Raw genomic sequence first — 18,678 nt, forward strand, 5'->3', positions numbered from 1 at the left:
AAAAAAAAAAAAAAAAAAAAGCAAACCGATTTAAGTGGAAAACCAACATCATATGCCATAAATGAAGGCAATCATAATATGTTTTATTGGAATAAAAAAACACTGTGGTTAAAATAGAGTCAAAATACTGCTCTCCCTTTGCTCATTCTTTTATATAAAATGGGAGATTAGAGAGGCTTAGTGAGAGAGGTGTTGAAGGCATGCTAGCACCAAGCTAAAGTTTTTCTCCTTCCCTTGATCAGAAGACTGAAAAGGTATTGAGCATGGGAATAACTTTCTCACTGTGAGTCAGCGTTAGACAATGTGGCAAATGTGTCCCAACTAGAATTACCCTGCGCCACCTGAAATAACCTCCTACGAAAACGTGCCTTAGGACATATTGTTGGAAGTAGAACTGGGATAAAAGGTATGGACACTTTAAGGAGCTTCTGATAACCAGAGCTCAAACACCATCCAAGTTAGTTTTACCACAGTTTTACTATAAGAGTGCCCATTTTCCTTCATGTTCACAAATATTAAGTACTATAAACAAAATATTGAAATAGTTAAAATGTTTCAGCTTTTTGGTGTAAAATATCCAGCAGCTGAATCTTCAAAGACTATTTTCATGCTCCTCTAGCTAGTCCCTGACCCTAGGGCAGGGCTATTTTATGAATCTTTAGTTAGTAGTAAGCTTACAACAAACTGATACTGCACTTGGTTTCGCCAAGCTAAAGTAAACTCTGTAAAACATGAGGAAGTGACTTTAGCATTTGCAAATATTTCAAAATGCCTTTGTGCCAGCAAAGGTCAAACAAGGATCAGAATTGCATGGATTCCAAAGTATACTTTTGGGAAATAAGAGACCCAGAGAAGCATTACTCAAGATATAATTCACTACAAATTTTCAGCAAGTCAATGAAAAGTCTAAAAGAAATACATGTTTAAACTTTCCTATCCTGGTATAATATGCAATTGCACAAATAGGTTAGATTGTAGACTAATGCAATTGTTAATATTTCTAACATAGAAAAAGGAAAGTGTATTTTGAAGCAAGAAGAATTAATAACAATTGGAATTGTTCAGGTTATTCCCGGGCAGATACCTATGTGTACATGTGCCTGTGGGGAAAAGGTGAGGAAAAAGAGACGTGAAAAACATCCTTATGTAATCCCAGCACTTCGGGAGGCCAAGGCAGGCAGAATACGAGGTCAAGAGATTGAGACCATCCTGGCCAACATGGTGAAACCCCGTCTCTACTAAAAATACAAAAATTTGCTGGGCATGGTGGTGCACACCTGTAGTCCTAGCTACTCAGGAGGCTGAGACAGGTGAAGTGCTTGAACCCAGGAGGTGGAGGTTGCAGTGAGCCGAGATTGCATCACTGCACTCCAGCCTGGGTGACAGAGCGAGATTCTGTCTCAAAAAAAAAAAAAAAATTATTATGTTTGGAAGGAGGTTATTGGTTCTGATTTTTGTGAGAGACAAAAATACAAGTTTATCTAAGCTTAAGAACTAAATGATGGCCTATTGTAAGATATAGAACTTCCAACTCACTGAATAAAAAGAAGGAAAGATGAAACACAGGACAAACACACTTTGATGAATCCATAGAGTCACAAGGAAAAAAAAATTGCATGATAAATACACGGCAAAACAAGATGGCAAAAATAAGACCACATTTATCAGTGATCAAAGTAAGTAAGAATGAATTAAATTCCATTATTAAAAGATCAAGACTTTCACCCTAAATGCCCATGAATGGAAAATGGATAAATTATGGTACATATTGCACTTTAATGGATGTGTATGTGTGCGTATGTATGCATATGTGTGTGTATACACCATAGAAAGAGGCCCATGAGTTTCAGCTTAGAAAGTTGTAGAAAAATATTTGTATAAGCATAGGAAAGGGTCCAGAAAAACACCCCAATATGATATCTGTGGTTGCCTAAAGAGAGCGTTTTACCTATGAGTTTCAGTTTAGAAAGTTGTAGGAAAATATTTCTATAAGCATAGGAAAGGGTCCAGAAAAACACACCCCAATATGATATCTGTGGTTGTCTATAGAGGCTGAAATGGACGTTCCTGTCTCACTTTACAAATGTCTACACTGTTTGAATCTATTACAAAAGCATAAGACCAAAGGAGCATGAAAAAACAAATGTAATAATAAACGTAATAAAACGGAGCAATAAACGTAAGGGCAGGATCAGTGAAATAGAGGACATAGAGGACCAAAAAAAAGGTGGTTAACAAAACCCGAAGTATTTACTTGAAAGTAGACAAACCTCTAGTGAGACTGATCAAGAATAACTGACACAAGATTTTTAAATAATGAGATTACAGAAAAAGGAAGAAATGACAAATAAAACAGACATTTAAAAATGTATAAAGAATAATATAAATACATGATAACACATTTGAAAATACAGATGAAATGAATACATTTCTAGAAAATAAAAATTACCAAATTTGGCACAAAAAATGTGTATAACTACTTAAGAGACTCAAATAATTTTGAAACCTCTTCCCCATAGAGTTTCAGACCCAGAACATTTTACAAGTGCCTTCTACTAACTTCCAAGGAGCAGAAAATCTCTATCTTAATGGAGTTGCTTTAGAAGATAGAAAAAAAGAGAAAACATTGCCCAACTTAAGGTTACTTAATTTTGAAATGCTAAATATGGACTGTACAAATAAAGAAAAATACAGGATAGTTTCACTTAAAAACATGGATGTTAAACTCCTAAATATTACCTAATCAAATGCAAAAGTATATTACAAATACATCACGATAAAGTAATTCACTGCATTAGTCGATTGTGGAAGAGGTTACTAGTACTCACCAGTCTCTCTGTTCTCTTCCTCCTGGGAACACCACCAGGCTACATTTCCCAGCCACCTTACAATTAGGTGAGACCCATGAGACTAGTTCATGCCAATGGAATGTGAACGGAAGTGCATCTAATTTTCTGGCTCATGAAAACAGCAGCATTTTCTTATTTGATTTTTTTTTTTTTTTAGATGGAGTTTAGCTCTCGTTGCCCAGGCTGGAGTGCGGTGACGTGATCTTGGCTCACTGCAACCTCTACCTCCCAGGTGAAAGCAATTCTCCTGCCTCAGCCTCCCGAGTAGCTGGGATTATAGGCATGTGCCATGACGCCCGGCACATACTAAAAATACAAATAATTATTCGTATTTTTAGTAAAGATGGGGTTTCTCCGTGTTGGTCAGGCTGGTCTCAAACTCCCAATCTCAAGTAATCTGCCCGCCTCAGCCTCCTGAAGTGCTGGGATTACAGGTGTGAGCCACCGTGCCCAGCAACAGCACCATTTTCTAAAAGCAATCAGTACTCAACACCATCCCGGGGTAGAGCAGCGGGGGACCCCATGTTTTAAAACTTAGGACCTTAGACCATCTTTGTCAAATTCAGATGGTTTTATCAAAGTTAAGATCATTCAAGTTTTGTTTCAGTAATGGGTCTTATGATCAGATCTGTGTGATTAGGTTGAATTCATTATTATTGAGACAAAAATTGAGTTAAAGGGGATTCTTGGTATTGGCCTGCAAAAGCTGACATTACTTAAATGTAAGTTAAGTGCCTGATGATTTAGTCACTTTACTCTTAGCTCTTAGCTCTTTCACTCATCTGTCCTTGTTCTGCACAACCTGCCTTATGGGTAACTTGAATACATTATTTTCTCTCCTCAGGGGATGGGGAACGCCTTAAGTGCAGGGGCTGTTTCCACAGCGCTGGGGGGGAGGGGTGGGGCGGGGGGAACCCCTTCCTGCACACCAAGAATGAGTTGTCTATACTTGATAAAGGACAAAGACGAGGTGGCACGCATCTTTCATGCTTCTGCTGGCAGATGCAGTGGACTGGAAATTTCCTGGTGTGGGAGGGACTCCGTCTGTGAGTGCACCTATCCCTGACCATCTATGCTAGCCCTGGGATGGGGGCCCCAGCAGAGTGAGGCCCTGACTTCACATGGACAGGGCCGGGGCAATAGGGCCACATCCTGGCCTCGTTGCTCTCCATGCCTGCGATCAAGGGAGATGAGCTGCCAGCTTGCTTGGTCAGGGAACACTTGGAAGGCACCCCAAGCGTCCCCAGGTGCACCAGATCTAGGAAACTTACGCAAACTCCACGAGGGATGGGGTGGGGCCCAGTGGGAAAAATGAGTCTGACAGGTCAGAGGGAGTAGACTATGAGCTCAGGTTAGGCATTCTGCTCGGTATTTTACGTACACCCTCCCACTTTTGATTTTTACCAACACCCAGGGAGGTCGGTGCTCTACAAAAAGGAAAGGTGTGCTCAGGTGGCCCGACTTGCCACGGTCCCAGCTCGACCCCGGGCTGCTAGCCCCTTGGCACGCTTGTCTGAGGCCTCCCAGGTCTTCCAGCCCGCCCTGGAGGCTCAAAGCCACGAAACCCAGGGGTGCCTAGTCTCAGGCCCTCCCCGCCCCCACGGCAGAACCCCAGACCCTGCCCGGGTCAAACGCCTGGCGTCGGGCCCGCCGGGTCCGCAAGGAGGAGCCCGCGAGGCGGCCGCGGAGGGGCTGCGCTTACCTCGCCCGGCGCGGGCGCCCCAGGGCCTGCGCTCCAGGCTGGCCGCCGCCGCATTCTGCGCCCCTCGTCGGGAACGGCAGCTGCGCCTGTCCTGGACACAACCACTTTCATTTTCCTCAACTACATCGGCAGGAAAGCGAAAGCGAAAACCTCCGGGAGGCGGGACCGGGGCCGAGCGCGGGCCGGCAGCCAGAGGCGGGGGCCCTGGGCTCGGGTCTGCGCGTGGCCTGCCCGGTGGCGTTCGGGGTGGAGCTCGGTCTCGCCGAGTGCCCGAGAGCGAGTCCGCCGCGCACACCTGCCTCGGCGGGACCCGGGCCCGGGCTGGACGGGAGGCTGGGCAGGCCCGCGGTAAGCGGAAAGGCGCCCGCGGCTCTCTCGCCGGACCAGGACAGGTTCCTCCATCTGCCCTTCATTCAGCGTTTACTTGAGCCTGTGGCTGGCAGCCGGCCCGGGACCTGACCGCTGGCGGCGCTTCGGGCTCTGGCCTGAGGAGGCGGGTGCCAGCCTGAGCAGCTGGGACCAAGCCTCTGAGGAGTCCTCGTTGGAGGGAACTTGACCACGAGGTACCAGGCATCTCATCTGGGGTCAGCGGAGAACCCAAAAGTCAATGATCTCGGTGAAATGGGGGTCCCTCCATCCGAGAAGAGAAACTGGAGCAGCAAGCCTATGGTTTGGACTCCCTGGTCTAAGCGGTGCCCATCAATATCTAAACATTTAGAGATTCCAGGGTTCAGTGTCTGGCCATCTCTTGTTGTTAGTGATTTGGGACAAAATATTCAAGTAGTTAGACTTAGTTACTTCCCCTGTGGGATGGGAATAATAATCATACCTACCGCCAGAATTTTAGGAACGAACAATAGAAGGAAAAAATACTTAAAATTTTCTGTCAGCCTCTAGGTAGGTTCCTTGAGGGCAGCAACCAAGTCATTATTTACCTGGATGCTTGATAGACATTCTCCAATGGCCAGTGCATCAACTTGGAGCTATCTCCATGATAACAGGTTAGTTGTTAAGGTTTGGACAATATTTTCTGGAGTTTAAAGACTGAGGAAGCCCTGAAATTTTTTTTGGAAGGTGTCTCAAACTTAGCCTGACAGCCCCTACAATTATGCCATGGAACCTGGTTTTTGTTAGAGCAGAGCACGGCCACAACGTTTAATGGACATTCCTATAGCAGTGTTCAGCGCTGGCCACTGAGGTCTGAAGATACTTTTTTGCAAGCATTTCTATTCACTTGCTTTTAGAAAACATTGGCAAGACACCATACTCCAAACACAATTTGCCCTGTGTGTACGTTTGTTGCAGAGCAAACATTAAAGTTTTTGCCACAGAGCAAACATAGAGCAGTCTGTTATAACTGGAACAAGAAACCCAAATAAACTATTAAATCTGCCCAGAGTCACTTTGGTTTACCTGTTTGTAATTTGGGCACATTCCCTGCAAGATGGAGACCCTGGTCTGTGACTGATGTAGGGGCTTGTATGTGTTCTTGCAATAGTTCCCTCAAGAGCAGGTGGGAAAGTGGGGCAGGCCAAACGATGACCTTACAAAAACAACAGCCTATTTCTCTGTCCAGAAGATGATACTTTTAGTCTGTAGTATGAAGGAAAAAGAAAAACAAAACAAAAAAGGCAAATCTTGGAGCCTTTTCCTCCTTATAGGACAATTCTTGACTCCAAGATAGCAAAGTAGAGTTAAATCTGCTTCTGCATAAAAACTATGTTTGGGAAGATGAAGATCAGGAAAAGATGGAAGAGATATAAGAAGATAAGTCAAATCCTGGTTACCGTTTATAGACATCACACATGTGAACAGAGAGCATCAGGAGTTGAAAGCCGGCCTGAAGTCTTTCATCTTGGCGACTTCCAAAGGTTTTGTCCTTGACTTTGTGGGACCAAAAATCTCATCTGACTTCCAGTGTTCCATAGTTGATTAGCACTGTTGCATAAAGTCAGAATACCAATTTATAGATTTCATTCACTTATTTGCTACAGAGGTGCTCTGCTAAATGCATTACTTGCATTACCTCATTTAATTCTCCCTACTATCATGTGGTGTATTATAACCTATTTATTTTTCATTTGGGAGAAAAAAAGATGAAGGAAATCCCAAGGTCACATAGTTACTATGTATATTAGTGGCAGGGTTTGAATCAAGGCCATCTGATCCCAAAATCTACAGCTTAGCCATTCCTGTTAGAAGCAAGACTGTCAGGAACACAGGACTTGAGGCCACCTGATGAGTATATTCTCTTCTTGTAGCCATACAGTTTGGAGCCCAGGAGTCAGAAGGTGGCTTAGTGAGCCTAAAATCAGAATCAGAAGAGTGAATTGTCTGACTTAAACGGTTAATGATATCAGGCTTGGGCAATGTGGGATGTCTTCTTCCACAACACAGGTCAAAACCTGTAGGGAGGACTGTTCACTCATCCCTGCTGGCCTGGCCTGCCCCTCTCCCTAGATGGGGCCTGGTGGACACCATCTGTTTGTGTCGATGAGGCTCTCCTTATCAGGGTACTCAGGCCGCCCCTCCTCAGATGGATACATTTTTAGATAGAGCAAGGCATTACTGAGTAATATTACCCAGTAAGGTCTTGCAGCCCTTATTTTTCTTTATGGAGACATTTTGTGTCTTTGCTCTGATTGGCTTGATTTATAATTTAACTTCTAAAGGACAGCGTTCTATCCCACCTTTTGGAGACAGCTCTGTTTTCCTTACTACCCTTCGTGATCTAACCCTGGAACAAAAGTTTGTGCAGTAGCAAGTTCTGCAACAAGCACTTTATCCAGGCCTGCACTGATAGTCAATGAAGACACAAAAGAAGCAAAAGTCCAAGTCCAAGGCCAGTCCCAAAAGACTTTACTACAGAAGCGGGCAATGGAGGGTTGGGGGGCGGGGCACAGCTGACGATCACGCAACACAGCTGAAGAATGATATAAATGGAATGAAAGCGTGGTGCAAGCAGCATCTAACTTAGGAGTCACTGGTTAGGAAAAAAATACCTGATGTGTGATTCAGATAAAAATGAAAAAAATAACCCTTTTAGATACTTCATTCAACAAATAGTCTGTGGCAACCTCAAAATGCAGCCACCCTGCTAATGCTGGGGATTCAGTGATGAGCAAAAATAAATGTCGTCTCTGCCCTCGGGAAACACTCTTGAGTGAGGTAATAAAACAATCAAAAATTGGTCAAATATAGAATGCCATCCTAAATGCTACAGGATGCATTTGACACTGTAAGAGAGAATGCCAGAGGCGAAACTCCTCTAATAGGCCACTTGTACTCTGGGGCTTCCTGTCAGCCTGGCCAGCACTTTCTCAGAATGGCTCTGCAGTCAGAGGCTCTTCCTATCTACTCCTCCCACCTTCCCTCTCCTCTTTCACAAGGGTCAGACCTGCATTATGGTGTAAGGCTCATTCTGCTTACTCTTGCTTCTGCTCCTCTTTGTTCTTCATACGCATTTTCCCCAATAAACTCTTCCAGGTTTAATTCCACTTTGGTGTCTGCTCTAGGAGGACCCAAGCTGACACAATGATGCCCTTCCTTGACTTGGAGAACGTTGGAAAAGGCCCACGTTTTGGAAGGCTCCAATTCTGCACATGTTGGCTCAGGTGTCAGGTGAGCAAGGAAGCTCCATATCTGCTTTCCCACTCAGAAGATAATGCTTGTGCTTTGGTACTAAGCTATCAACCATGTCCTCTGTGGGAGCTAGGGTCTGGTCTTGTTTTTAAAATGCTTGTTCCATGGATAATCAGCAATTCTCAGTTTAGATCTCAATATTAGAACTATTTCCCTCTAGAAAAGCACAACGTATCAATAGCAAAAAACATCCTTTAACTTCCTTGAGGAGGAATTAAAAGTCAAAAAATCGAAAGGGGATGAGCAATTGTTCCTGAACAGCCAAAGGGAAATAATTTTACTTTGGGGGCCCTTAGTTTTCTGGCAAAAGGAAGTCTTTCTTTTTTATTTTTTTTGAGATGGAGTTTCACTCTTGTTCCCTAGGCTGGAGTGTGATGGTGCGGTCTCAGGTCACTGCAATCTCTGCCTTCCAGGTTCAAGTGATTCTCCTGCCTCTGCCTCCCAAGTAGCTGGGATTACAGGTGTGCACCACCACACCCAGCTAATTTTTGTATTTTTTTTAGTAGAGACAGGGTTTCATCATGTTGGCCAGGCTGGTTGCGAACTCCAGACCTCAGGTGATCCACCCACCTCGGCCTCCCAAAGTGCTGGGATTACGGGCGTGAGTCACTGCACCTGGCCTGGAAGTCATCTTTTATAAGTGCTCCTTAAGGAAAGAACTTACCCGTTTGGCAGCACAGATGGAAATCTATCATTGTTGGTAGAAAGAAGCTAGCACTCCAAAAGGCACTTTCACTCTGAGCTTAGCCTCCGTGAGCAAGGTGCCCTTGGAAAGCTGGGTGACAAAGGATGACCCTGTCACTGAGGTTCAGTCACCAGCAACCTGTTCTGAGTGAATCATCTGTCTGAAGGCAGAGCTCTTCAGGTCTACCGCTGGTTCTTTCCATGGAAGGAGGCTTGAACACAAATCATGAGTACTACATGAATATTTGAACATGGCACTCTATCATAGTCAAGTATGGCATTTCCTTCACCGACTGCACACCCCAGGCAGCCCATATCCATCTCATGTTGGTGTGGAGGCTGACAGTAGGCAAGTTTACATGCTTTGTTCCCAAGCTGTCAGGAAGCCCAGATACTATTAGTCTGCTTGGTCTAAAAAGAGAAAGAAGTAGGTGTGGGATTCATGAATGATGTTTTCCTGAGGGCTCTCTCTCTCATTCAAGGATGAATGAGTGAAAGTATTTGTTAAATATTTTTTTAAACTACCAAATGTACAGTGAGTGTACTACTTAAGCACCTTAGGGATAAGCCTGTCTTTTCCCCCAAAGGTAGTTACAATTTCCCTCATGGAACCAAGCATAATATGATAAGGACTAATTATTTGTAGGCCAATAATTACATTATAATTTACATGCAAGATCTAATTTAATCTTTATAGAAACCTGATATAGGTAAGGAATTTTACAGTTAAGGAAACAGTCTCAGAAAAGTTAAGTGACTTCCCCAAAGTTATAGAGCTAGTAAGTGAAGATATCTACTTTTGGACCACATGCTTATCTGCTCTGGGTCTGCGCACTTAGCCAAAGCCATAGTGCCTCCAAGAAAGAGGATGTCATGGGGTAAACCTTGAACATGAATAGAATTGGGGTAGTCAGAGATGAAGGAGGACAACGTATGGATGGAGGCAGGAGTGTCAAGGAGAAATAGAAAGCTAAAAGTGTGTCATATCAGGAGTTGAAATGCATTAAAAATATGTGAAAGTTAGACCCTTTTATCGTAATATAATGACCTTCTTTGTCTAAGTTTCGTGTTAAAGTCTATTTGTCTGATATTAATATAGCCATTCAAACTCTCTTTTGGTTATTTGTATGGAAGATATTTTGCACCTTTTAATTTTCAACCTATTTGTGTCTTTGAATCTAAATTGAAACTGTTGTAGATATCATAATAGTTGTATCATGATTTTAAAATCTATTTGGCAAATCTCTGCCTTTTAATTGAAGAGTTACATTTAATATAATTACTGAAAAGGACTTACTCCTGCAATTTTGCTATTTGTTTTCTATGCCTTTTGTCTTTTTTCCTCCTCAATTCCTTCATTACTGCTTTCTTTTGTGTTAAATCCGTATTTTCTAGGATAATTCTAAATCTGTATCTTTTAAAGTATATATTATTTATTTGTTTTCTTAATAATTGCCCTGGAGATTACAATTCATATATTAATTTGTAACAACCTAGTTTAGATTAATTTCAATATTATACACTTTATTCTTATTCAGCTCTACCCCCTTTATATTGTATTTCCACAAATTACGTCTTTACACATTGTGTGCTCATCAACCTAAATTTTAATTATTGCTTTATGCAGTTGTCTTTTAAAAAAAGAAAGGATAGAAAAAAAATTAATACTGCCCTTTATATTTACTTAGGTAGCTACCTCTCCCCATGTTCATTATTCCTTCATGCAGATTCAAGTATTCAAGTTACTGGCTAGTGTCCTTTCATTTTAGCCTGAAAGATTCCCTTTAGCTTTTTTTCTTTTTTTTTTTTTTTGAGATGGAGTCTCCTTGCTCTGTTGTCCAGGCTGGAGTACAGTGGCTCAATCTCAGCTCACTGCAACCTCTGCCTCCCTAGTTCAAGCAATTCTCGTGCCTCAGACTCCCAAGTAGCTGGGATTACAGACATGTGCCACCAGCCTGGCTAATTTTTGTATTTTCAGTAGAGGCAGAGTTTCACCATGTTGACCAACCTGGTCTCGAACTCCTAACTTCAGGTGATCTGCTTGCCTTGGCCTCCCAAAGTGCTGGGATTATAGGCATGAGCCACTGTGCCTGGCCCTTTAGCATTCTTTTTAAAAAATACTTTAAGTTCTAGGGTACATGCGTACAATGTACAGGTTTGTTACATAGGTATACATGTGCCATGTTGGTTTGCTGCACCCATCAACTCATTTACATTCGGTATTTCTTCTAATGCTATCCCTCCCTCAGCCGCCACCCACCGACAGGCCCCGGTGTGTAATGTTCCCCACCCTGTGTCCATGTGTTCTCATTGTTCAACTTCCACCTATGAGTGAGACCATGTGGTATTTGGTTTTCTGTCCTTGTGATAGTTTGCTGAGAATGATGGTTTCCAGCTTCATCCATGTTCCTGCAAAGGACATGAACTCATTCTTTTTTATGGCTGCATCGTATTCCATGGTGTATATGTGCCACATTTTCTTAATCCAGTCTATCATTGATGAGCAACTGGGTTGGTTCCAAGTCTTTGCTATTGTGAATAGTGCCACAATAAACATACGTGTGCATGTGTCTTTATAGTAGCATGATTTATAATCCTTTGGGTATATACCCAGTAATAGGATTGCTGGGTCAAATGGTATTTCTGGTTCTAGATCCTTGAGGAATCGCCATACTGTCTTCCACAATGGTTGAACTAATTTGCAGCCCCACCAACAGTGTAAAAGCGTTCCTATGTCTCCACATCCTCTGTAGCATCTGTTGTTTCCTGACTTTTTAATAATCACCCTTCTAACTGGCGTGAGATGGTATCTCATCGTGGTTTTGATTTGCATTTTTCTGATGACCAGTGATGATGAGCATTTTTTCATGTGTCTATTGGCTGCATAAATGTCTTCTTTTGAGAAGTGTCTGTTCATGTACTTTGCCCCGTTTGTTTTTTTCTTGTAAATTTGTTTAAGTTCTTTGTAGATTCTGGATATTAGCCCTTTTTCAGATGGGTAGATTGCAAAAATTTTCTCCCATTCTGTAGGTTGCCTGTTCATTCTGATGGTAGTTTCTTTTGCCATGTGGAAGCTCTGTAGTTTAATTAGATCCCATTTGTCAATTTTGGCTTTTGTTGCCATTGCTTTTGGTGTTTTATTCATGAAGTCCTTGCCCATGCCTATGCCCATGCCTATGCCCATGCCTATGTCCTGAATGCCTAGGTTTTCTTCTAGGGTTTTTATGGTTTTAGGTCTAACATTTAAGTCTTCAATCTGTCTTGAATTAATTTTTGTATAAGGCGTAAGAGAGGGATCCAGTTTCAGATTTCTACATATGGCTAGCCAGTTTTCCCAGCACCGTTTATTAAATAGGGATTCCTTTCCCCATTTCTTGTTTTTGTCAGGTTTGTCAAAGATCAGATGGTTGTAGATGTGTGGTGTTATTTCTGAGGCCTCTGTTCTGTTCCATTAATCTATATATCTGTTTTGGTACCAGTATCATGCTATTTTGGTTACTGTAGTCTTGTGGTATAGCTTGAAGTCAGGCAGCATGATACCTCCAGCTTTGTTCTTTTTGCTTAGGATTGTCTTGGCTATGCGGGCTCTTTTTTGGTTCCATATGAACTTTAAAGTAGTTTTTTTCCAATTCTGTGAAGAAAGTTATTGGTAGCATGATGGGGATGGCATTGAGTCTACACATTACCTTGGGCAGTATGGTCATTTTCACGATATTGAGTCTTCCTATCCATGAGCATGGAATGTTCTTCCATTTTTTTGTGTCCTCTTTTATTTCATTGAGCAGTGGTTTGTAGTTCTCCTTGAAGAGGTCCTTCACATCCCTTGTAAGTTGGATTCCTAGTATTTTATTCTCTTTGTACCAATTGTGAATGGGAGTTCAATCATGATTTGGCTCTCTGTTTGTCTGTTATTGGTGTATAGGAATGCTTGTGATTTTTCTGCATTGATTTTCTATCCTGAGACTTTGCTGAAGTTGTTTATCAACTTAAGGAGATTTTAGGCTGAGATGATGGGGTTTTCTAAATATACAATCATGTCATCTGCAGACAGGGACAACTTGACTTCCTCTTTTCCTAATTGAATACCCTTTATTTCTTTCCCTTGCCTGATTGCCCTGGCCAGAACTTCCAACACTATGTTGAATAGGAGTGGTGAGAGAGGGCATCCTTGTTTTGTCCTGGTTTTCAAAGGGAATGTTTCCAGTTTTTGCCCATTCAGTATGATATTGGCTGTGGGTCTGTCATAAATAGCTCTTATTATTTTAAGATACGTTCCATCAATACCTAGTTTATTGACAGTTTTTAGCATGAAGGGCTTTTGAATTTTGTCGAAGGCCTTTTCTGCATCTATTGAGATAATCATGTGTTTTTTGTCGTTGGTTCTGTTTATGTGATGGATTACGTTTATCGATTTGTGTATGTTGAACCAGCCTTGCATCCTAGGGATGAAGCTGACTTGATCGTGGTGGATGAGCTTTTTGATGTGCTGCTGGATTTGGTTTGCCAGTATTTTACTGGATTTTAGCATCGACATTCATCAGGGATATTGGTGTAAAATTCTCCTTTTTTGTTGTGTCTCTATCAGGCTTTGGTATCAGGATGATGCTGGCCTCATAAAATGAGTTAGGGAGGATTCTCTCTTTTTCTATTGATTGGAATAGTTTCAGAAGAAATGGTACCAGCTCCTCTTTGTACCTCTGGTAGAATTTGGCTGTGAATCTGTCTGGTCCTGGCCTTTTTTTGGTTGGTAGGCTATTAATTATTGCCTCGATTTCAGAGCCTGTTATTGGTCTATTCAGAGATTCCACTTCTTCTTGGTTTAGTCTAGGGAAGGTGTATGTGTCCAGGAATTTATCCATTTCTTCTAAATTTTCTAGTTTATTTGCATAGAGGTGTTTAAAGTATTCTCTGATGGTAGTTTGTATTTCTGTGGGATTGGTGGTGATATCCTCTTTATCATTTTTTATTGTGTCTATTTGATTCTTCTCTCTTCTATTATTTATTAGTCTTGCTGGCGGTCTATCAATTTTGCTGATCTTTTCAAAAAACCAGCTCCTGGATTCATTGATTTTTTTGAAGGGTTTTTCTGTCTCTATCTCCTTCAGTTTTGCTCTGATCTTAGTTATTTCTTGCTTTCTGCTAGCTTTTGAATGTGTTTGCTCTTGCTTCTCTAGTTCTTTTAATTGTGATGTTAGGGTGTCGATTTTAGATCTTTCCTGCTTTCTCTTGTGGGCATTTAGTGCTATAAATTTCCCTCTACACACTGCTTTAAATGTGTCCCAGAGATTCTGGTATGTTGTATCTTTGTTCTCATTGGTTTCAAAGAACATCTTTATTTCTGCCTTCATTTCTTTATGTACCCAGTAGTCATTCAGGAGCAGGTTGTTCAGTTTCCATGTAGTTGTATGGTTTTGAGTGAGTTTCTTAATCCTGAGTTCTAATTTGGTTGCACTGTGATCTGAGAGACAGTTTGTTATAATTTCTGTTCTTTTACATTTGCTGAGGAGTGCTTTACTTCCAGTTATGTGTTCAATTTTAGAATAAGTGTGATGTGGTGCTGAGCAGAATGTATATTCTGTTGATTTGGGGTGGAGAGTTCTGTAGATGTCTGTTAGGTCCGCTTGGTGCAGAGCTGAGTTCTAGTCCTGGATATCCTTATTAACATTCTGTCTCATTGATCTGTCTAATATTGACAGTGGGGTGTTAAAGTCTCCCATTATTATTGTGTGGGAGTCTAACTCTCTTTGTAGGTCTCTAAGGACTTGCTTTATGAATCTGGGTGCTCCTGTATTGGGTGCATATATATTTAGGATAGTTAGGTCTTCTTGTTGAATTGATCCCTTTACCATTATGTAATGCCCTTCTTTGTTTCTTTTGAGCTTTATTGGTTTAAAGTCTGTTTTCATCAGAAACTAGGATTACAGGTTTCTTTTTTTGCTTTCCATTTGCTTGGTAGATCTTCCTCCATCCCTTTATTTTGAGCCTATGTGTGTCTTTGCTCATGAGATGGGTCTTCTGAATATAGCACACTGATGGGTCTTGACTCCTTATCCAGTTTGCCAGTCTGTGTTTTTTAATTGGGGCATTTGGCCTATTTACATTAAAGATTAATATTGTTATGTGTGAATTTGATCCTGTCATTATGATGCTAGCTGGTTATTTTGCTCGTTAGCTGATGCAGTTTCTTCCTAGCATTGATGGTCTTTACAATTTGGCATGTTTTTGCAGTGGCTGGTACTGGTTGTTCCTTTCCATGTTTAGTGCTTCCTTCAGGAGCTCTTGTAAGGCAGGCTGGTGGTAGCAAAATCTCTCAGCATTTGCTTGTCTGTAAAGGATTTTATTTCTCCTTCACTTATGAAGCTTACTTTGGCTTGATATAAAATTCTGGGTTGAAAATTCTTTTCTTTAAGAACGTTGAATATTGACCCCTACTCTCTTCTGGCTTGTAGGGTTTCTGCTGAGAGATCCACTGTTAGTCTGATGGGCTTGCCTTTGTGGGTAACCCGACCTTTCTCTCTGGCTGCCCTTAACATTTTTTCCTTCATTTCAACCTTGGTGAATCTGACAATTATGTGTCTTGGGGTTGCTCTTCTTGAGAAGTATCTTTGTGGTGTTCTCTGTATTTCCTGAATTTGAATGTTGGCCTGCCTTGCTAGGTTGGGGAAGTTCTCCTGGATAATATCCTGAAGAGTGTTTTCCAACTTGGTTCCATTCTCCCTGTCACTTTCAGGTACACCAATCAAATGTAGATTTGGTCTTTTCACATAGTCCCATATTTCTTGGAAGCTTTGTTAGTTTCCTTTTACTCTTTTTTCTCTAAACTTCTCTTCTTGCTTCATTTCATTAATTTGATCTTCAATCACTGATACCCTTTCTTCCACTTGATCAAATCGGCTACTGAAGCTTGTACATGCATCACGAAGTTCTTGTGCCATGGTTTTCAGCTCCATCGGGTCATTTAAGGTCTTCTCTATGCTGTTTATTCTAGTTAGCCATTCGTCTAATCTTTTTCAAGGTTTTTAGCTTCCTTGAGATAGGTAGAATATGCTCCTTTAGCTCGGAGAAGTTTGTTATTACCGACCTTCTGAAGCCATTCGTCTAATCTTTTTCAAGGTTTTTAGCTTCCTTGAGATAGGTTAGAATATGCTCCTTTAGCTTGGAGAAGTTTGTTATTATCGACCTTCTGAAGCCTACTTCTGTCAACTCGTCAAAGTCATTCTCTTTCTAGCTTTGTTCCATTGCTGGCAAGGAGCTGTGATCCTTTGGAGGAGGAGAGGTGCTCCAGCTTTTAGAATTTTCAGCTTTTCTGCTCTGGTTTCTCCCAATCTTTGTGATTTTATCTACCTTTGGTCTTTGATGTTGATGCCCTACAGATGGGGTTTTGGTGTGGATGTCCTTTTTATTGATGTTGATGCTATTCCTTTCTGTTTATTAGTTTTCCTTCTAACAGTCAGGTGCCTCAGCTGCAGGTCTGTTGAAGTTTGCTGGAGGTCCACTCCAGACCCTGTTTGCCTGGGTATCACCAGCAGAGGCTGCAGAACAGCAAACATTGCAGAAGAGCAAATATTACTGAACAGCAAATATTGCTGCCTGATCCTTCCTCTGGAAGCTTCGCCCCGGAGGGACAAATTTGGTTTCTAATTTGAGTTCTAATTTGATTGTGCTGTGGTCTGAGAAACTGTTTGTTATTATTTCTGTTCTTTTGCATTTGCTGAGGTGTGTTTTTTTTTTTTTTTTTTTTTTGAGGCGGAGTCTTGCTCTGTCGCCGGGACTGGAGTGCAGTGGCCGGATCTCAGCTCACTGCAAGCTCCGCCTCCCGGGTTTACGCCATTCTCCTGCCTCAGCCTCCCGAGTAGCTGAGACTACAGGCGCCCCGCCACCTCGCCCAGCTAGTTTTTGTATTTTTAGTAGAGACGGGGTTTCACCGTGTTAGCCAGGATGGTCTCGATCTCCTGACCTCGTGATCCGCCCGTCTCGGCCTCCCAAAGTGCTGGGATTACAGGCTTGAGCCACCGCGCCCGGCCTGAGGTGTGTTTTACTTCCAATTATGTGGTCAATTTTAGAATAAGTGTGATGTGGTGCTGATAAGAATGTATATTCTGTTGATTTGGGGTGGAGAGTTCCGTAGATGTCTTTTAGGTCTGGTTGGCCCAGAGCTGAGTTCAAGTCCTGAATATCCTTATTAATTTTCTGTCTCAATCTAATATTGACAATGTGGTGTTAAAGTCTCCCACTACTATTGTGTGGGAATCTAAGCCTCTTTGCATGTCTCTGAGAGCTTGTTTTATGAATCTGGGTGCTCCTGTATTGGTTGCATATATATTTAGGACAGTTAGCTCTTCTTGTTGCATTGATCCCTTTACCATTATGTAATGCCCTTCTTTGTCTTTTTTGATCTTTGTTGGCTTAGTGTCTGTTTTAATGGAGACTAGGAATGCAATCCCTGCTTTTTTGCTTTCCATTTGTTTGGTAAATATTCCTCCATCCCTTCATTTTGAGCCTTTGTGTGTCTTTGCACATGAGATGAGTCTCCTGAATATAGCAAATTGATGGGTCTTGACTCTATCCAATTTGCTTTTAATTGCCTGTGTCTTTTAATTGGGGGCATTTAGCCCGTTTACATATAAGGTTAATATTGTTATGTGTGAATTTGATCCTGTCATTATGATGCTAGCTGGTTATTTTGTCCATTAAATCATGCAGTTTCTTCATAGCGTCAATGGTCTTTACAATTTGGTGTATTTTTGCAGTGGTTGGTACAGGTTTTTCCTTTCCATATTTAGTGCTTCCTTCAGGAGCTCTTGTAAGGCAGGCTGGTGGTGACAAAATCTCTCAGCATTTGCCTGTCTGGAAAGGATTTTATTTCTCCTTCACTTATGAAGCTTACTTTGGCTTGATATAAAATTCTGGGTTGAAAATTCTTTTCTTTAAGAATGTTGAATATTGGCCCCCATTCTCTTCTGGCTTGTAAGGTTTCTGCTGAGAGATCTGCTGTTAGTCTGATAGGCTTGCCTTTGTGGGTAACCCATCCTTTCTCTCTGGCTGCCCTTAACATTTTTTTCCTTCATTTCAACCTTGGTGAATCTGACGATTATGTGTCTTGGGGTTGCTCTTCTTGAGGAGTATCTTTGTGGTGTTCTTTGTATTTCCTGAATTTGAATGTTGGCCTGTCTTGCTAGGCTCCTGGATAGTATCCTGAAGAGTTTTCCAACTTGGTTCCATTCTCCCTGTCACTTTCAGGTACACCAATCAGATGTAGATTTCATCTTTTCACATAGTCCCATATTTCTTGGAGGCTTTATTCTTTCCTTTTCATTCTTCTTTCTCTAATCTTGTCTTCATGCTTTATTTCATTAAGCTGATCGTCAATCTCTGATATCCTTTCTCCTGCTAGATCAATTTGGCTATTGATACTTGTGTATGCTTCACAAAGTTATTGTGTGTGTTTTTCAGCTCCATCAGGTCATTTATGTTCTTCTCTAAACTGGTTATTCTAGTTAGTAATTCCTCTAACCTTTTTTCAAGGTTCTTAGCTTCCTTGCACTGGGTTAGAATATACCCCTTTAGCTCGCGGGAGTTTGTTATTATCCACCTTCTGAAGCCTACTTCTGTCATGTTGTCAAACTCATTCTCTGTCTAGTTTTGTTCCCTTGCTGGTGAGGAGTTGTGGTCCTTTGGAGGAGAAGAGGCGTTCTGGTTTTTGGAATTTTCAGCCTTTCTGTGCTGGTTTTTCCTCGTCTTAGTGCATTTATCTATCTTTGGTTTTTGATGTTGATGACCTTTGGATGGGGTTTTTGTGTG

General features: G+C 41.6%; 2 protein-coding genes across 19 annotated transcripts in view; one reads left to right on the forward strand and one right to left on the reverse strand.

Moving 5' to 3' along the window:
* The window catches only part of IRF1-AS1 (IRF1 antisense RNA 1), a 66,597-nt gene extending 61,639 nt beyond the window's left edge, over window positions 1–4,958 (reverse strand). The window contains exon 1 of one of the 6 annotated variants that reach the window (XM_031935495.1): window positions 4,552–4,927. In XM_031935495.1, coding sequence (XP_031791355.1) covers window positions 4,552–4,662 — 111 coding nt within the window. In that variant the 5' untranslated portion in view covers window positions 4,663–4,927. Of the gene's footprint in view, window positions 1–4,551 lie in introns of all 6 variants that reach the window. The other 5 variants (XM_023196562.3, XM_023196561.3, XM_023196542.3 and 2 more) reach the window with 5 other exon arrangements.
* The window catches only part of LOC111529568, a 48,750-nt gene that overhangs the window by 14,666 nt on the left and 15,406 nt on the right, over window positions 1–18,678 (forward strand). For 6 of the 13 annotated variants that reach the window (XR_002727477.3, XR_004228924.1, XR_002727478.3 and 3 more), the window contains exons 1-3: window positions 3,902–5,114; window positions 5,442–5,552; window positions 8,067–8,172. Coding sequence is in view for 5 of the 13 variants with exons in the window: in XM_023196476.3 (XP_023052244.2) it covers window positions 5,491–5,552; window positions 8,067–8,172 (168 nt within the window). In the remaining 8 variants the exon portion in view is untranslated. The other 7 variants (XR_002727480.3, XR_004228925.1, XM_023196514.3 and 4 more) reach the window with 5 other exon arrangements.

This window comes from Piliocolobus tephrosceles, chromosome 4, assembly GCF_002776525.5.
Source record: "Piliocolobus tephrosceles isolate RC106 chromosome 4, ASM277652v3, whole genome shotgun sequence".
Lineage (NCBI taxonomy): Eukaryota > Metazoa > Chordata > Mammalia > Primates > Cercopithecidae > Piliocolobus > Piliocolobus tephrosceles.